The 15,494-nt window shown below is 39.5% G+C and overlaps 1 protein-coding gene across 4 annotated transcripts in view; it reads right to left on the bottom strand.

Moving 5' to 3' along the window:
* KIAA1328 overlaps positions 1 to 15,494 on the bottom strand; it is a 173,127-nt gene that overhangs the window by 115,568 nt on the left and 42,065 nt on the right. For all 4 annotated transcript variants that reach the window (XM_081097152.1, XM_081097150.1, XM_081097151.1 and 1 more), the window contains one exon: positions 533 to 660. In XM_081097152.1, the coding sequence (XP_080953278.1) occupies positions 533 to 660 (128 nt within the window). The remainder of the gene's footprint in view (positions 1 to 532; positions 661 to 15,494) is intronic.

The following is a 15,494-nucleotide window of genomic DNA, read 5'->3' as shown; positions in this document are numbered from 1 at the left end:
AGGAACAGAAGAGGAAAGGGAAAGAGGGAAATAGAAGACAACAGCTCACCCGACCAGTGTGGCTCAGTGGTTGAGCATCGACCTATGAACCATGAGGTCACGGTTTGAGTCCTGGTCAGGGCACATGCCTGAGTTGTGGACTCCATCCCTAGTGAGGGCCGTGCAGGAGGCAGCCTATCGATGATTCTCTCACCACTGATGTTTCTATCTCTCTTTCCCTCTCCCTTCCTCTCTGAAATTAATAAAAATATATTAAAGATTAAAAAAAAAGACACTGACTCAATCACATGCTGCACTTTCATGTTTTAAGACAACATTCCAGGGTGGGGCAAAAGTAGGTTTACAGTTGTGAGTACCCGAAACAGAGTTTGTATATTATTATTTATTAACTGTTGCATTTTTCATACAAACAACTGTAAACCTACTTTTGGCTCTCCCTATATATACTGTGACACAAAGTAAAAGGCAAATGACTCTTCTGATATCATGCTGATCCAATAAAGACAAGAAAGGTAAGAATAAAGACGCTTACCTGTTGTTCCTGCATTCTGGCAGCATCAAGCACTGAGAGAGACACGGTGAGCTTCTCTTGCTGTTCTGATAGATATTTTTGATAGAGGCTTAGAAGATCTTGGCATTCTCTATACTGCAGCTGAAGAGGTGAGATTGCAAATTAAGGGGAAAAAGACCTAGTAAATGGATTCAAACTGCATCCACGAGTGCTGCTCTGCAGATCCCAATAAGCAGAATAGAGACAGAAATGCACCATATTAGGTGAGAGTGTAGGTAAGTGCAGTCTTCAGATGAACACAGTAAAAGTATTCCACCCCCACCAATGAAATAATATTCACGAAGAGTAGCAATGAGTATCTCATTTAAGAGACATTTCTCTCTAAACATTTAAATTTGAATAAATAAAAACAAATGCAAACACATGCAAAAGAATGAGGTTGGACTTCTACCTCACATCATATACAAAACTAACTGAAAAGCGATCAGTGACCTCAATGCGAGGGCTAAAACTATAAAACTCATAAAAGTACATCTTTGTTTCTTGGATTAGGTAAGGACCACTTAAAAAACAGCAACTAAAGAATAATTAAGCAAATTGGACTTCAAAATTTAGAAGTTTGTGCTTCAAAGGAAGAAATTAAAAAGACAATCTCAATGAGAGAAAATATTTGCAAATCATATATATAAGGGACTGATATCGAGAACATAAGAAGACCTTACATGACTCAACAATAAACACTATTATCCTAATTAAGAATGGGCGAAAGACTTGAATAGACATTGCCCCAAAGAAAATATACAAATGGCCAAACAGCACAAGGCAGGATACTTAGCATCACTAGCCATTAGGGAAATGCAAATCAAAACCACAACGAGATACCACTTTGTATCTACCAGGGTGACTATAACAAAAAAGACTGACAATAATAAACACTGACGAGAATATGGAAATATGAGAACCCTTCTCCATAGCTGATGGGAACATAAAATAGTGCTGCTGCTTTGGAAAATAATTTAGCAGTGTCTCAAAAAGTTGATAGAGTTACCATGTGAGCCAAGAGAATTGAAAATATGTGCCCACGTAAAACCTTGTACATACATATTCAAAGCAGCATTATTCATAACTAGAGGCCCGATGCACAAAATTTGTGCAAGGGGCTCGGCCCTCGCACCCCCGGCTGCCGCCTTGGTCCTTGCAGCTCCGCCCACTGGTCATTCTGGAAGATTGTTCTGCCATCCAGTTTCATTAGCATATTAGCTCTTTATTATATAGGATAGTAAAAAAGTGAAAACACCTAAATGTCCACCAAGTGATAAATGAATAAATAAAATGTGATATATCTACTAGTATGCAATGGAATATTATTCAGCCATAAAAAGAAACAAAGTATTGCTACTAAATAAATGAACCTTGAATACATTACACTAGAAGCCAGACACAAAATACTACATATTATATGATTTCATTTATATGAAACTGTTGCTCTTCATTTTGTTTGTTTTGAATACCTCTTCCAATAAGCTAGGGCAGTGGTTGGCAAACTGCGGCTCATGAGCCACATGTGGCTCTTTGGCCCCTTGAGTGTGGCTCTTCCACAATACCACGTGTGGGCGCGCATGTACAGTGCGATTGAAACTTCGTGGCCCATGCACAGAAGTCGGTATTTTGTGGAAGAGCCACACTCAAGGGGCCAAAGAGCCGCATGTGGCTCACGAGCCGCAGTTTGGCGACCACAGAGCTAGGGGAAAGAACAGTACTCAGTTCTAAGGATACCAGGTCACAGTAACAGTTACATACATCCATGGCCACTTTCTGTTCCCTTCTCCAACTTTGTTAAGTACCTAGTATATGAGAAAAACTGCAGGGAAGAAAAAGAAATGTCCAGGACAGGCAAATCCATACAGACAGAAAGTGCATTAGTGGTTGTGAAGGTCTGGGAGGGGTGTGGGGAGTCAGGAAGCAACTGCTAACGGTTACGAGTTTTATGGGGGAGGTAATAAACATGCTCTGGAAGTAGATGCTGTCTTTAGGAATACATCAAAACCATTGAGTCATATACGTTGTAAGGGTGAATTTTATTATACATGAATTATATCTCAATAAAGCTGTTAGCAAAAACAAACCCACAGAAAACAAATACAGGGTAGAAGTGATCGTATTAGTCTGGTAAAAATAACTACTGCCTAACTTACAAAGTTCGAATATAGATATAGATATATATAGATATATCTATCTATATATATGGCTAAGTGTCCATCCGACCGGTAGCTATGACGCAGACTGATCACCAGGGGACAGAGACTCAACGCAGGAGCTGTCATGACGCACACTGGCCATTTAAAAATAATGGCCCCACGCCGACGAACCAACACTCAGCTTCCCTCAAGTGGGACACAGGACCCACCATCACCCCAGAGTGACACCCCACCAAATCACAGCCAAGGCTGCCAAGATCCCACAGCGCAAAATGCGGCCCCCAGCCCAGGCCGGAAATGAACACTGGGCAACAGGTAATGACATCATGTAGCAACGCCCAGCTTCCTCTCCCTAGGGACCAGCCTCCTTGGAGTTTCTTCAGCCCAGGAACACAACTTGCTTTATAGCCAGGTGCAAACATTTTACACTTTAACCAAATGTTTGTGAAGTGTTTTCCCATGCCTCATCTCATTTGATCCTCACAGAAGTCCTGCAGTAGGTAGAAAAAAGACTCAGTAGAATCCCATTTTCTTTTCATTAGCTGGAAAATGGAGATTTAGAAAGTTTAGAAACTTGACCTGACTGAAAAGAAGTAAGAAATGGTGGACCGTGAAAATGACTTCAGTGCTGGGAGCCGGTCCATCCTTGCTGTTTCAAGGGACCTGGCATATATGGAATACTGTTCTTAAAATGTTTGCTCACCTTCTTGGCACTATGTGTTTTAACCAAGGTCTCCTCTCTGAGTAAGGTTGTTTCCCCAGGTAGGGATTTTCCCCTGAAGTTAGGGAGGGAATAAAACCCCTCAACTAAGTGCCAGGCGGGTAATTAATCACTTTAACTATGAACAATCATGCTTAAGCTACATAATCTTTACTCCCTGGAATGGAGATAAGAAACCTTTGGAATAGAGATTGATAGGATTGGAATCAACTGGTATAAATACAGATGTAACAACACAGAACTTAGAACACAGAGCTTAGAACACAGAACTAAGAAGACAGAACCTACACAGAACCTACAGACAGAAGAACTTCGCTGGAGAGAACATGGCAAAAGATCCTGGACTGAACCTGACTACAGAAATTGGCAAGAGAATCTGACTAGAACCTGGTGACTGAACCTGGCTGGAGAACCTGGACAGAACCTGGCTGGAGAACCTGGCTGAAGAACCTAGCGAGGGAACATGGCTACAGAACCTGGCTGGAGAACCTGGAGAACCTAGCAAGAGAACATGACACAGAACCTGGCTGGAGATCCAAAGCAGAACCTCTCTGGAGATCCTGGCTAGGCTGCTGATCAACTGAACAATGTCTCCATGTCCTTCCTTCTTCGCCGACTCCGTCTACGCCTTTGGGAACCCCTGGACCTGCTGGGGTTGGACCCCGGCACTTCAGGTTTTCTCACTGTGCAGAATATAGTCAAACACTGCTACAGTCAAATATTTTACCCTTTGTTCTCCCTGCGTGATCTACAATAATAACCTGCTTCGTGTTATTAATGCTGTGTTGCTGACAATAACCTGAAAGAGAATTTGGGGTGCTTCACTGGGCTGGAAAAAGTTTAGTCACATCAGAAAGCAGGTCTAATTAAGCAAGTTTATTCTATATATATATATATATATATATATATATATATATGGCTAAGTTGACTTGTGCATGCGCGATACATGGCCCCGATCGCACGCATGTGTTTCCATCTGTCATTGTTGATCGTGAATCTGGTTGACACTTCTACTATAGAGAAAGGGTGAATAGCAATATTAAAATATTTCTTCTAATTAATTTCCTTTCAATGTGCACAAATCCATGCACCGGGACACTAGTATTAAACATAAAGAAATATAATTAGATTTTTGTCTTGTTTGCTTGGTTTTTGCATACTGTTAATTAAGTCAGTGTTTCAATAATAAAACCATCATGAGGACATTTTCTGTCCATATACCTTCTTACATTTTTTACAGTCTAGTACCGTGGTCAGCAAACTGCGGCTCGCGATCCACATGCGGCTCTTTGGCTCCTTGAGTGTGGCTCTTCCTAAGCCTTAGGAGGACCCTAATTAAGTTAATAACAATGTACCTACCTATATAGTTTAAGTTTAAAAAATTTAGCTCTCAAAAGAAATTTCAATCGTTGTACTGTTGATATTTGGCTCTGTTGACTAATGAGTCTGCCGACCACTGGTCTAGTATGAAGAACATAGCACCCTAACCTGGGGTACCTCTCCCAACAGCTCCTCAAACCTGTGAAGTGCTCAGGATGAAGATGATAAACAGAAAAGGCCACCTACCTGTGTAGATCCGGTGTCTGGGAGACAGACAGTTCTCTCCGAGAGTCTGCTCCTTCTCATCGTGGACATTTCCTCCCAAGGCCCTTATTTCTTTCAGATCATTTCTGAACCTCACCCTTACACTTAATTATGTATGCTGTTGGTATAAAAATTACTGTCCAATGAGATTATTCTGTATAAAGACTTTTACAACAGGTCATCATGATTAAAGTGGGAATAGTATTTCTTAAATGTCAAAAATGGTGATTGGTTTCAGGATTCCGTAACATTTTCATAACCTAATCACCACTTCTGCGCAGATTCCTGTTCTAATAACCTTGTCAATCATGACTGCATAAATAACCACTTGCTTCGTTATTCTCATTATTAATCTTTAGCAAAAAAGGGACCAGAGATGGCTTGTAGAAGAGGAACTGGTTCATAATGAAAGGAGAGGTTACTAAGCTCAAAGAATACAGTAATTAGAAGAGCTTGTTGAATACGCTGCATCTTAAAGACAACAGTAACAACAACAGACTGAACAGTGATCTAAATAAGCTTAATATTTTTTCAAAGTCAACCTATATCCAGCTATGAGGGCAGGTAATGAAACACATACTTATAATAACATCTGATGAGAGTAGTGGCAAGAACATTATGTAGTGCTATGCTAGCACTTCCTAAGAGGACTTAAATGACCGAGGAACCACAGAAAACCTCTTGTAGAAAAAAACTGTTCAAATTGAGAGAAGAGGACCAATGTAACAAAATAAAGGGCAGGCAGAGAAAAAGGAATCAATGAAAAGATGTGGTCAACTGTGTCGAATGCTACAGAGGCCACACCAGTTAAAGACTGAAAGTAGAGGAAGCTACTTGAGGAAGCTACAAGTGTGACATTTCTTAGGTGTTCACCATTTCCCCCAATGTTTTGACAGACAAAAGTTATGTTATTTTCATATCAAAGAAAGAAGCTCCTGGACAGAAAGAGATGTTTTATTTAGGGTCACCTTGAGATACAAACAGTTGACTATGAGGCTGCAACTTGAAGCTAGCGATTAGTCACCGACTCCCAGGGAAACATAGAAGTTCAAGATTTTCACTGGAGCAGGTACTCCTTTCACTCTGAACACCCACATACAATACAATATAAAATAATATGTAAAGACAGCATATAATATGTATTCTGCTTATATTTGCCTGCCCACAATGTGACAAAATTCCTACTTATCCTTTTAAACTTGTTTTTATTTCATCTCCTCCTCCAAGCTTTCACTGACCTCCCAGCACCTTTCTTTTAGTGAATGGTGGAGAGCTAAAATTATTCAGTTATATTACCATTACCTGAAGTGGCTTGTATGTTTTCGGAAATCAGAGTATATTAATCTTGGTATCTTTCTAAAACACAGAAGACATGCCACAAATGTTAGAGGAATGAATAAAGGAATCAAGGCAAAGGAGTGCCTATTGAATTTCATGTTAGCTTTGAGTTTAGAATTGAAACAAACCAGAGACAGACCATGTGGTCTTTAAACTAGCCAAGAGGAAGGCTAAAAATACTGACTCATTAAAAATTTTAAATTGTTCCAATCTCACAAGATCTTCCCATCTGAAGCAAGTATGCTTTCCGACCATGCCACATTTTCCTCACAGGCATGTCCTTTTCTCTCCTTTCAAAACCCCTGCATGTTCTCTGACATGAACACGAAGGTCCAAATAATATACGTAGTCTGGTACTCAGAGATAATACATGCAACTGAAAATCGTTTGTTGGTAAAATAAAAACTGATGCCAGATGAACTGATTAGCGGAGATAGACAAGAGTGTGTGTACACTCTTTTATTAAGTTGTGATCTCTGCTGGAGTACAACCCCCTGATACAAGTCTGAAATTACCCGTTAATTAAAAGAGAAATTTATGGCAAATTCCTTGCAAAGCCACTGAGTTTTTCAATTTCCTGATGATAGTTATCACTGGGAAGGAGAAGAAATCTCTAAAACAAACAGGGGAAAACTCAATGTTCTGGATACTTACAAAGGGAAAGAGTCAAGTGCCTCACACCCAGTTTCTTCTGGACTCTACTCAGTCTGTTTAAACAGCAATAAACATGTGAGCCATAAAGAGATGTCTAGTTAGAGTAATTAACTTCCTTTTTTAGTTTTCTAAGCATTATATTCGCCATCTTGTTTCCTGGAGAGTTACAGACAAGGTAGAGTAGAAACATACTTGGAACTGAGACTATTTATTTATTTTTATTTTTAAAAATATATTTTTATTGATTTTAGAGAGGATGGAAAAGGGAGAGACAGAAACATCAATGATGAAGGAGAATCATTAATCGGCTGCCTCCTGCAAGCCCCCTACTGGGGATCGAGACTGTAACCTGGGCATGTGCCCTTGACCAGAATCAAACCTAAGAACCCTTCAGTCCGCAGGCCGACACTCCGTCTACTGAGCCAAACAGACTAGGGTGGAACTGAGACCATTTAGACTGTCTTTTGCTCAGATCATTAGACCCTGAGGTTTTTCAGGAAAACAACTACACAATAAAGACCCAAGGTTAATTTCTCCAACTTTAAAGGTAAGGACCCTAATTTAAAAGTTCATATGCAGATAGCCTAAAAAGCAGGCTATCAATGTGCCACACTGATCAGACTTTTTATTTTTTTACAGTTTTCTTTTCACATAATACTCTGCATATACATTTTAAAGCATTCATGGTAGGCATTAAAGACAAGGTTACAAAAACATTTCTTTTTTTAAAATTTTTTTAAAAATATATTTTATTGATTTTTTACAGAGAGGAAGGGAGAGGGATAGAGAGTTAGAAACATCGATGAGAGAGAAACATCGATCAGCTGCCTACTGCATACCCCCTACTGGGAATGTGCCCGCCACCAGGGTACATGCCCTTGACTGGAATCGAACCTGGGACCCTTCAGTCTGCAGGCTAATGCTCTATCCACTGAGCCAAACCGGTTAGGGCCCAAAAACATTTCTATTGAAAACCATGCATTTTCTCTTGCTTCTAACCTGCTTAAAAATTTATCTTTTGTTTAAAGGTTCCATATTTCAGCTAGATCTGAAGAAGTGTTTTCTCCATTTGGAAGCTGCTTTAAATCAATTCAGCCTTTTTTTAAAGTTGCAGGCACTAGCCTAGAATTGTAAGAGGGGTTGGGGGGGAAAGGCTGTTATCACACTCCTACCCCAACCAGAAGTTACTTTATAAGGTGAACTGCAGTAACAAAGATTAAACTCTTGAAAATTTCCAATTTCAGAACAAGTAAATGCCTGACAATACAGACCACCGAAAGCAGTCCGCACACTAAGATTTCTAGACTCTGATGAGAAACTGTGTACAATGCTTTGTGAAGCAGAGCTAAACACGCCAGGCTGGGCCCACTAGCTCCAGCCATGGGGAACAGGCTGAAGCGTCTTAAGAAGAAGCCATCTCATTCTGCTCCCTATCTTTAAGCGGAAGAGCTTTGTTCTTTCCATTAAATTAAAACCCTCCACAAACTGTCAATATCAATATATATGATACCTCCCTCTCTTCAGACTCCTACATTTGTCTATTTGAACTATTTATGCTGCTATGTAAAACCATTCATTTCTGAGTGGAAATGTAAACTGAATTTAAGAGGTCCCTTAATCTTCTCTTTGCCAAACGAAGTAATCCAGTGGCATTATGCTTTCCTCATAGTTCATCTTACAGCTCTTAGAACTTTTGTCCTTGTCACTCCTCTTCTCTTCAGATTCCTCATTAGAGTTCTCTTATGGGAGTCAGGTACCACCATCACCTATTGCACAATTAATGCTGATCACCAAGAATAGGTACTTGAATTAAAGTATCTGAGGATGACTCAGTATAACCTCTATGTAGGGGTGGGCACTTCTAAGTGCTTTAAAGATATTTTCATATTCGATCTCATCAAAATAATAAAAAACACAAAGTACTATTATTAGCTCTTTTACAAGTGAATCTGCAGCACAGAATGGTTAACCAGTTAATGGTTAACCTTGGGATGCTTTGCAAGTGAGCTGAGATTTGGAATAAAGTCCTAGAATCACTAGAGAACAATGCTTCCCGAACAGTAATGTACACGGGAATCAGCTGTGAATCTTGTCAAAGGATACTGGTACCGTAGATCCGAGGTGGGGCCTAAAATTCCACATTTCCAACAAGCTTCTGAGTGGTGCTGACTGCTGGTCCGGGACCACATCATCACCCAGTACACAGCATCTCTAAGCACCCTCCCTCCTGCGTGTCAGCAGGAGGAGGCCGCCCTCCCCCTTTATGGTCAGTGCAATACATTACTGGACTCCTTTCTTTCCTCCCTTTAATCTATCCTTAGGATACAGTGTTGTTTTTTCTCTTTGGCCTCCCTTTTTTGTTCTGGAAAGAAGCATATAGAAAATAAAATGAGATGCAAAATAAGCCCCATTTTCTCCTTTGGAAGGAAGCAGTAGTCTAGATTTCCAGAGCAGTATAACATTTCTATTGTGGCTGACTACCGCACTAATAACAATTAGCAAATATTACCGGTTGGGCTTGAGAATTTAAACTGGGGGAAGAGTCCACAGAAAAAAATAAACAACCACATTTTTCTCTTCTACTTTCAAATAGATATCCATCCTCTACATTGCCCAAGCCCACTTTTAAGCCCAAGTTTACAATATAGCTTCTGAATCCAGTTTACCATTGCTGACCATTAGCTATGGCCTTAGGGAATAGCATTCTCACCACACTTGCATGTACTTTTTAATGTGATTTAAAAATCTGACCCAATATAATAATTCTCAGTAAAAATTAAACAATTGCTATAACATAATATTCGTAACTAGAGTGAAAAAGGAGAGTTCTTATAGAATGAAATCACATCTAACATTTTAAGGTTAAATTAGAAAAACTAGTAGGAATATCTCATTTCTTGCCTCTTTAAAAATGACTGAGGCTACTGCTCGCAAATGTAAATTACTGCTCAGAGAAAAATTAAGTAACTCCTATGTGCAGGTTTATTATCTAAACTCAGCAAATGCTACGAAGACCGAAGGTAATAAAGCATTTTATGAAGAACTTCACTTGACTGGTTCCTAATATAATTGAGCTTATGTGGACTGTTTAGCGGAGTGATATTTTAAGAACTGGTAAGGAACCAGATTATTTGCTTGACCCTCCACTCAAGAAATATTATAGAGAAATACCCAAAACACTCAAGGAGAAAAGTTTGACAATGTCATTAAAGTCAAGAGTTAGGTTTTTGCCTTACTATTTTAACATTTTTGACTGCCAAATACGTTAATCCAAGAGGCCATATTTAAAAGAACAATTCCTGAGGCCGAGGTTTTTATCTATATACTAGAGGCCCGGTGCACTGATTTGTGTACCAGTGGGGTCCCTCGGCCTGGCCTGTGGGGATCAGGCTGAAATTGGCTCTCCAACATCCCCTGAGGGGTCCTGGATTGCGAGAGGGCACAGGCCAGGCCGAGGGACCCCACCAGTGCACAATCGGGGCTGGGGAGGAACTGCAGGAGGGCTCCAGGGTGTGTCTGGCCCATCTTGCCCAGTCCTGATCAGCCGCACCTCAGCAGCAAGCTAACCTACTGGTTGGGAGCGTCTGCCCCCTGATGGTCAGTGCACGTCATAGTGACTGGTTGAACGGTCAAACGAATGGTCAGACACTTAGCATATTAGGCTTTTATTATATAGGATGCTTAACAAAGGAGAATTGGATCTACTGTACAAATCAAAAGTAATGACCAGAATAAAGCCAATGATTTTTACTTTACTTTTCTCTTTTAAGCAATTCCACTATGAGATAGAAAATTTCTCTATTTAGTGTCTGTCTAGTGGTGGTTATTCTTGAAAAATCAGTCTAAGCTAAATCAGTTCACCCTTGCCTGCATTAGGAGGAAGAAAAATATCCTCTTTTGGACTAAGAAAATATATAAATATAATTGGATGTGTTCAGAAAATTGAGTCAATGTTAGCAGCCAGAAAAGAATTAAAAAAATGTTTTTATTGATTTTTTTTTTTTAAAGAGAAGAAAGGAGAGGGAGAGATAGAAACACTGATGAGAGAAACACTGATTGGCTGCCTCCTGCATGCTCTGTACCGGGGAACGAGCCTGAAACCTGGGCATGTGCCCTGATCGGGAATTGACCCACACTGGCCAGGCCAGAAAAACAATTTTTAAGAAAAAAATTAAGTAAGTACAGTGGGATTTCTGGTTCCAGACAAATGGAGCCCTGGACATCATATATAAAACAAACATAAGACGATTCAGAAAGAAGGAGAGAAGGTGATAGAGTGGCCAAAGGCTTCGGAACAATAAATGGTGAGCTGCCTAGTTTTGTTTTGCCTCGTATACCCTGGACTGGGTGTTCGAGAAGTCAACAGCCCAGAAATGCCAGTGGACATGGAAAGAAAAACCCGAGAGTACCCTTCTCTCACTAGCCAAAAGAAAAGGAAAGGGAAGGGGACCTCGCCTAGCAAAACAAAAAAATGTTTAGACAGGAACTGTCTTACTCTAGCCAAACCCGTAGAGTACACTGCAACTCCATCCCCGCCCCCCTCCATCCACAAGGACTAAGACTTCTTGGTGTTCCTCTACCCCAGCCCTTTTCTGCTGAGGTGGTATCAGAGTAGACTGAGTGGGGAGCCAGTGCTTTGATCCCTATCTGATGATAGGGAGTAGTCACTCCCTTTACCACATCCTTCATGATTATCAGAAGAGGCCTCCCAGGGAGGCTGACCCTCCATCCCATCCAGCTCTAATTAGGTGTCGCCCCACTGGGGTAGTGCCAGAGGAGGCTAAGTGGAAAGCCAAGAATTTCACAACCTACCAGCAGGAATAGCAGAGGCCATCTGGGACGCCCCTGTGCTTCTCAGTCAGGGTGGTATCAGGAGAGGTCTAGTAGGGAGTGGAATTCCTTTCCCCACCTAGCAGTAATGAGGCACCCCCTCCACGGGTGTCAAAGGAGGCTGAGTGGGGACCATGAAATTCCTTCCTCACCTAAAGTAATGAAGTGGAGTCCCCTTCCCCCGCACTGCTATGTCAGAAAAGGTCTGTTAAAAGAGATTATTTAAATAAGACTATAACTTACCACCCAAAACACCGAGAATACAACTAAAAATAACTTGCCACACCAAGAGACAGAATAATCTATTTCCATTTGAATAAGAAAAGACAATCGACAGATGCCAATACTGAAATGACACAGATGCTGGACTTATCTGGCAAGGATTTTTAAAGTAGCCATCATGAAATGCTTCAATGAGCAATTATTTAAAAAAGTTTAAAACAATGAAAAGTCTCGCCAAAACCGGTCTGGCTCAGTGGATGGAGTGTCGGCCTGCGGACTGAGAGGTCCCAGGTTCGATTCCGGTCGAGGGCATGTACCTGGGTTGCGGGCACATTCCCGGTGGGAGATGTGCGGGGGGCGGCTGATCGATGTTTCTCTCTCATCGATGTTTCTAACTCTCTATCCCTCTCCCTTCCTCTCTGTAAAAAATCAATAAAAATATATTAAAAACAAAAACAAAAAAAACAATGAAAAGTCTCATAAAGAAATACAAAATATAAAGCTCAAATGAAAATTTTAGAATTGAAAAGTACAATAACCAGAATAAAGAAACCCAAACTTACTGAATGGGGCTCAAAAAAAGAATGGAGAGGACATAGGAAAGAATTAGTGAATTTGAAGATAGAACAATACACATTATCCAATTTGACAATGAAGAGAAAATAGACTGAAAAAGAACAGGAACAGAGCCTCAGGGACCTGTGTGAATATAACCAAAGATCCAGCATTTGTACCATTGGAGTCCCAGAAAAGGAGCAGAAAGAGGGTAGCTTTTGGCTTCTCCCATAAGCCTTCAACGAAGCACATCCTAAGAAAAGCACTCACCATATACTTTCTTCTTAAGTTGCCAACATCTCTCTCTCCTTCCCACTGTTACCAAAACTCTAAAAGATTCATCTACACTCATTGTCTCTACTTCCTAATTTCCAATTTAAGTTTTGGCCCAGTACAATATGTTTCTCTGTTTTCTTGACAAATATCATCTAATCTATTAATTGCTAAATATAACCACCTGATTTGGGGTTTTTATCCTCCTTGCCACTTTCTCCCTCTTCAAATGATCTCTCCTCCTGAGTTACTGGCCCATTCTGCTTTTACCTTACAGATTACTCCTTTTAAAATCTCTTTCACTGACTTTCCCTTTCTTTACCCACCATTAATGCAGATATTCCCTAAGATAATGCCCTAGGACCTAGTCCATTTTCACTACCTCTTTCCACAACATTATATTCTACGATAGCTTCAAATTTAATGTATGCTGATGACTCCCAAATATCTATTCCTTATCTTTACAAGAAAAGCAGTGTGACTCGAGGTTCTCTAGCAGTCCTGCATTCCAAACATGACTATTATCCGTAGAGTACATGCACATATTTGGCACTACATGGTTTATACAATGTAGGTGAGACGATTGGTAAGCCTCCAATTTCTCAAGTAATTTTCAAGTTATTTCAAGTCATGGATTTTTACATTAAAATAACGAAAGTTAATGCTCCAAAAAAGTTTTAACACCCTACTACTCTTTAGAGCATCATCAAAATGTTATTTAATGGTGTCACTTTATTGCAAAGAAAGTGCTAATAATACCATTTTCCTTTGAAGGAAACATGAAATTTATTTTACTGGAAAATAATATTGCACATTTAATTCCTGACTTGATTACCCTTTGAAGTGAATTCAAAATGACATATGGTATAATACAAATGAATTAAGTTAGGGTTACCTACATACAATAAAAAAGAAATCACATTGAATAAAGTTAAGGGCTATGTTATTCATCAAAATAAAATTTCTTCTTTTTCTCTAACTGGCATCAATAAGATTACAGCAATATTCAGTTTTCTGACACCTAAATGAACTGTTTTCTAGTTCTATCTATACTATTTGTGAAATAACTGTTTAAAAATGACTTAAAAGCAATGAAAAAAATACCACATAGTTTACCACATTGGTAAAATCATTTATATGACCTATTTATACTAACAGAATAAAGATTACAAGTACTACATTACTTTACTATACTTGACATTTTCAATGATCAACCAGGTTATGTATATCTTCCCACCAGCTTGGGTAATGGCTCTGAAATATATAGGCCATGTAGAAATGACAGACTGTGTTTTGAGATATGGAGATCACCATATGGCATCAACAGGTATTAATGCTGAGCACGAGTCAAGAAAATATCTAAGAAAAGTTTAATAACGAAAGTAGTTTTGTGCTTAAATAAATATGGCAAACAAAACTTTTAATCCCTTTATTCAAAGCAAATCTTTTCTAATAGATACGTATTTAAAGTTGGATCATGGTCACCTTCATACAAGTGGTAGGTACCAATTATCTGACACTCCCTTTGAACATAAAAGTATCAAACAAACAAGGCAGGCACTCTTCACATCTTTTCCTGGAACACTATTAGCTCCTTCAATTTAAAAAAAAGTTGTATATAAAAATGCCAATAGGCCATGATAACGAAGTACCCAGCAGGCAATCTATACAAATCCTGATAGGGCTCAGGGAAATAAATTTGCTTTGGCATTATTCCTAAGGATGCCCCATGGAATAAAATTTGGGATGTTCTGTCTCTAGAAAATGGTAGAGGATTTTTAACTTTATGTAAGTGTCAATCCAATTGCCAGTGAAATCTCCCTTTTAATATGAGTAGGGCCACAATAATGTAGCTGAAAACATGCACTCCCAGAATACAGAAATAATCCCTCAGCTATCTGCTCCAATTCTTATCACACACAAGAGATTGATTAAAAATGAAATGCAAGCTCCACTGGGTGGCACAAGACTAAGCCACAGGAAGGGTTACTTTCTCCTATTACTAAAATGTATTCTGCCTTTTATTTTCTCATTTAAAAATATATTTAGATTACAAAATTAAAACAAATAAAAGTAGCACTGCATAATTTAACTGTCATTTTCTACCAAATTGCTTATAACTGTAACCATAAAATGATAATAATCTACCATATGTGCAGCTGCAAAACTAAGAAAAGCACTGGTCAGTGCTGCTGCGAAATGTGAACCTACTACTCCCCCTGGTGCCTGTGCAACTGAATTGCAATAAAATAAAAAGTTCATTTCTTCAAGAAAGTGTGAAATTTCATATACAGTACTGTCAGTTCTGCTACAATACTTGCTTTGAAAACACAAATTTGTGTCAGTAAATTTTGTGTAATAAATAATTTGAGCAAAACGTTGAGTATCACCCATGAGAAACCCTAGGTGCTGGCAGAAAACGGCACTCAGCTGACCCAAGCCCAGTAAGAACACACAAGACACATATCCACAGGCCTCATACCCCAAACATCTACCAGCTATGGTAGTTCACCTGTGTCTAATGTTAAAATGGTCCATCCAATCAGTTACCTTTCTATCACTTTACAATAAGTCACAAACTGAGACCCTTTTAATATCTACTTCCACA

Source organism: Myotis nattereri (genome assembly GCF_964212035.1).
Source record: "Myotis nattereri genome assembly, chromosome: 8".
Lineage (NCBI taxonomy): Eukaryota > Metazoa > Chordata > Mammalia > Chiroptera > Vespertilionidae > Myotis > Myotis nattereri.
Note: the sequence above shows the minus strand (reverse complement) of the source record. Positions and strands in the feature narration are given on the sequence as shown.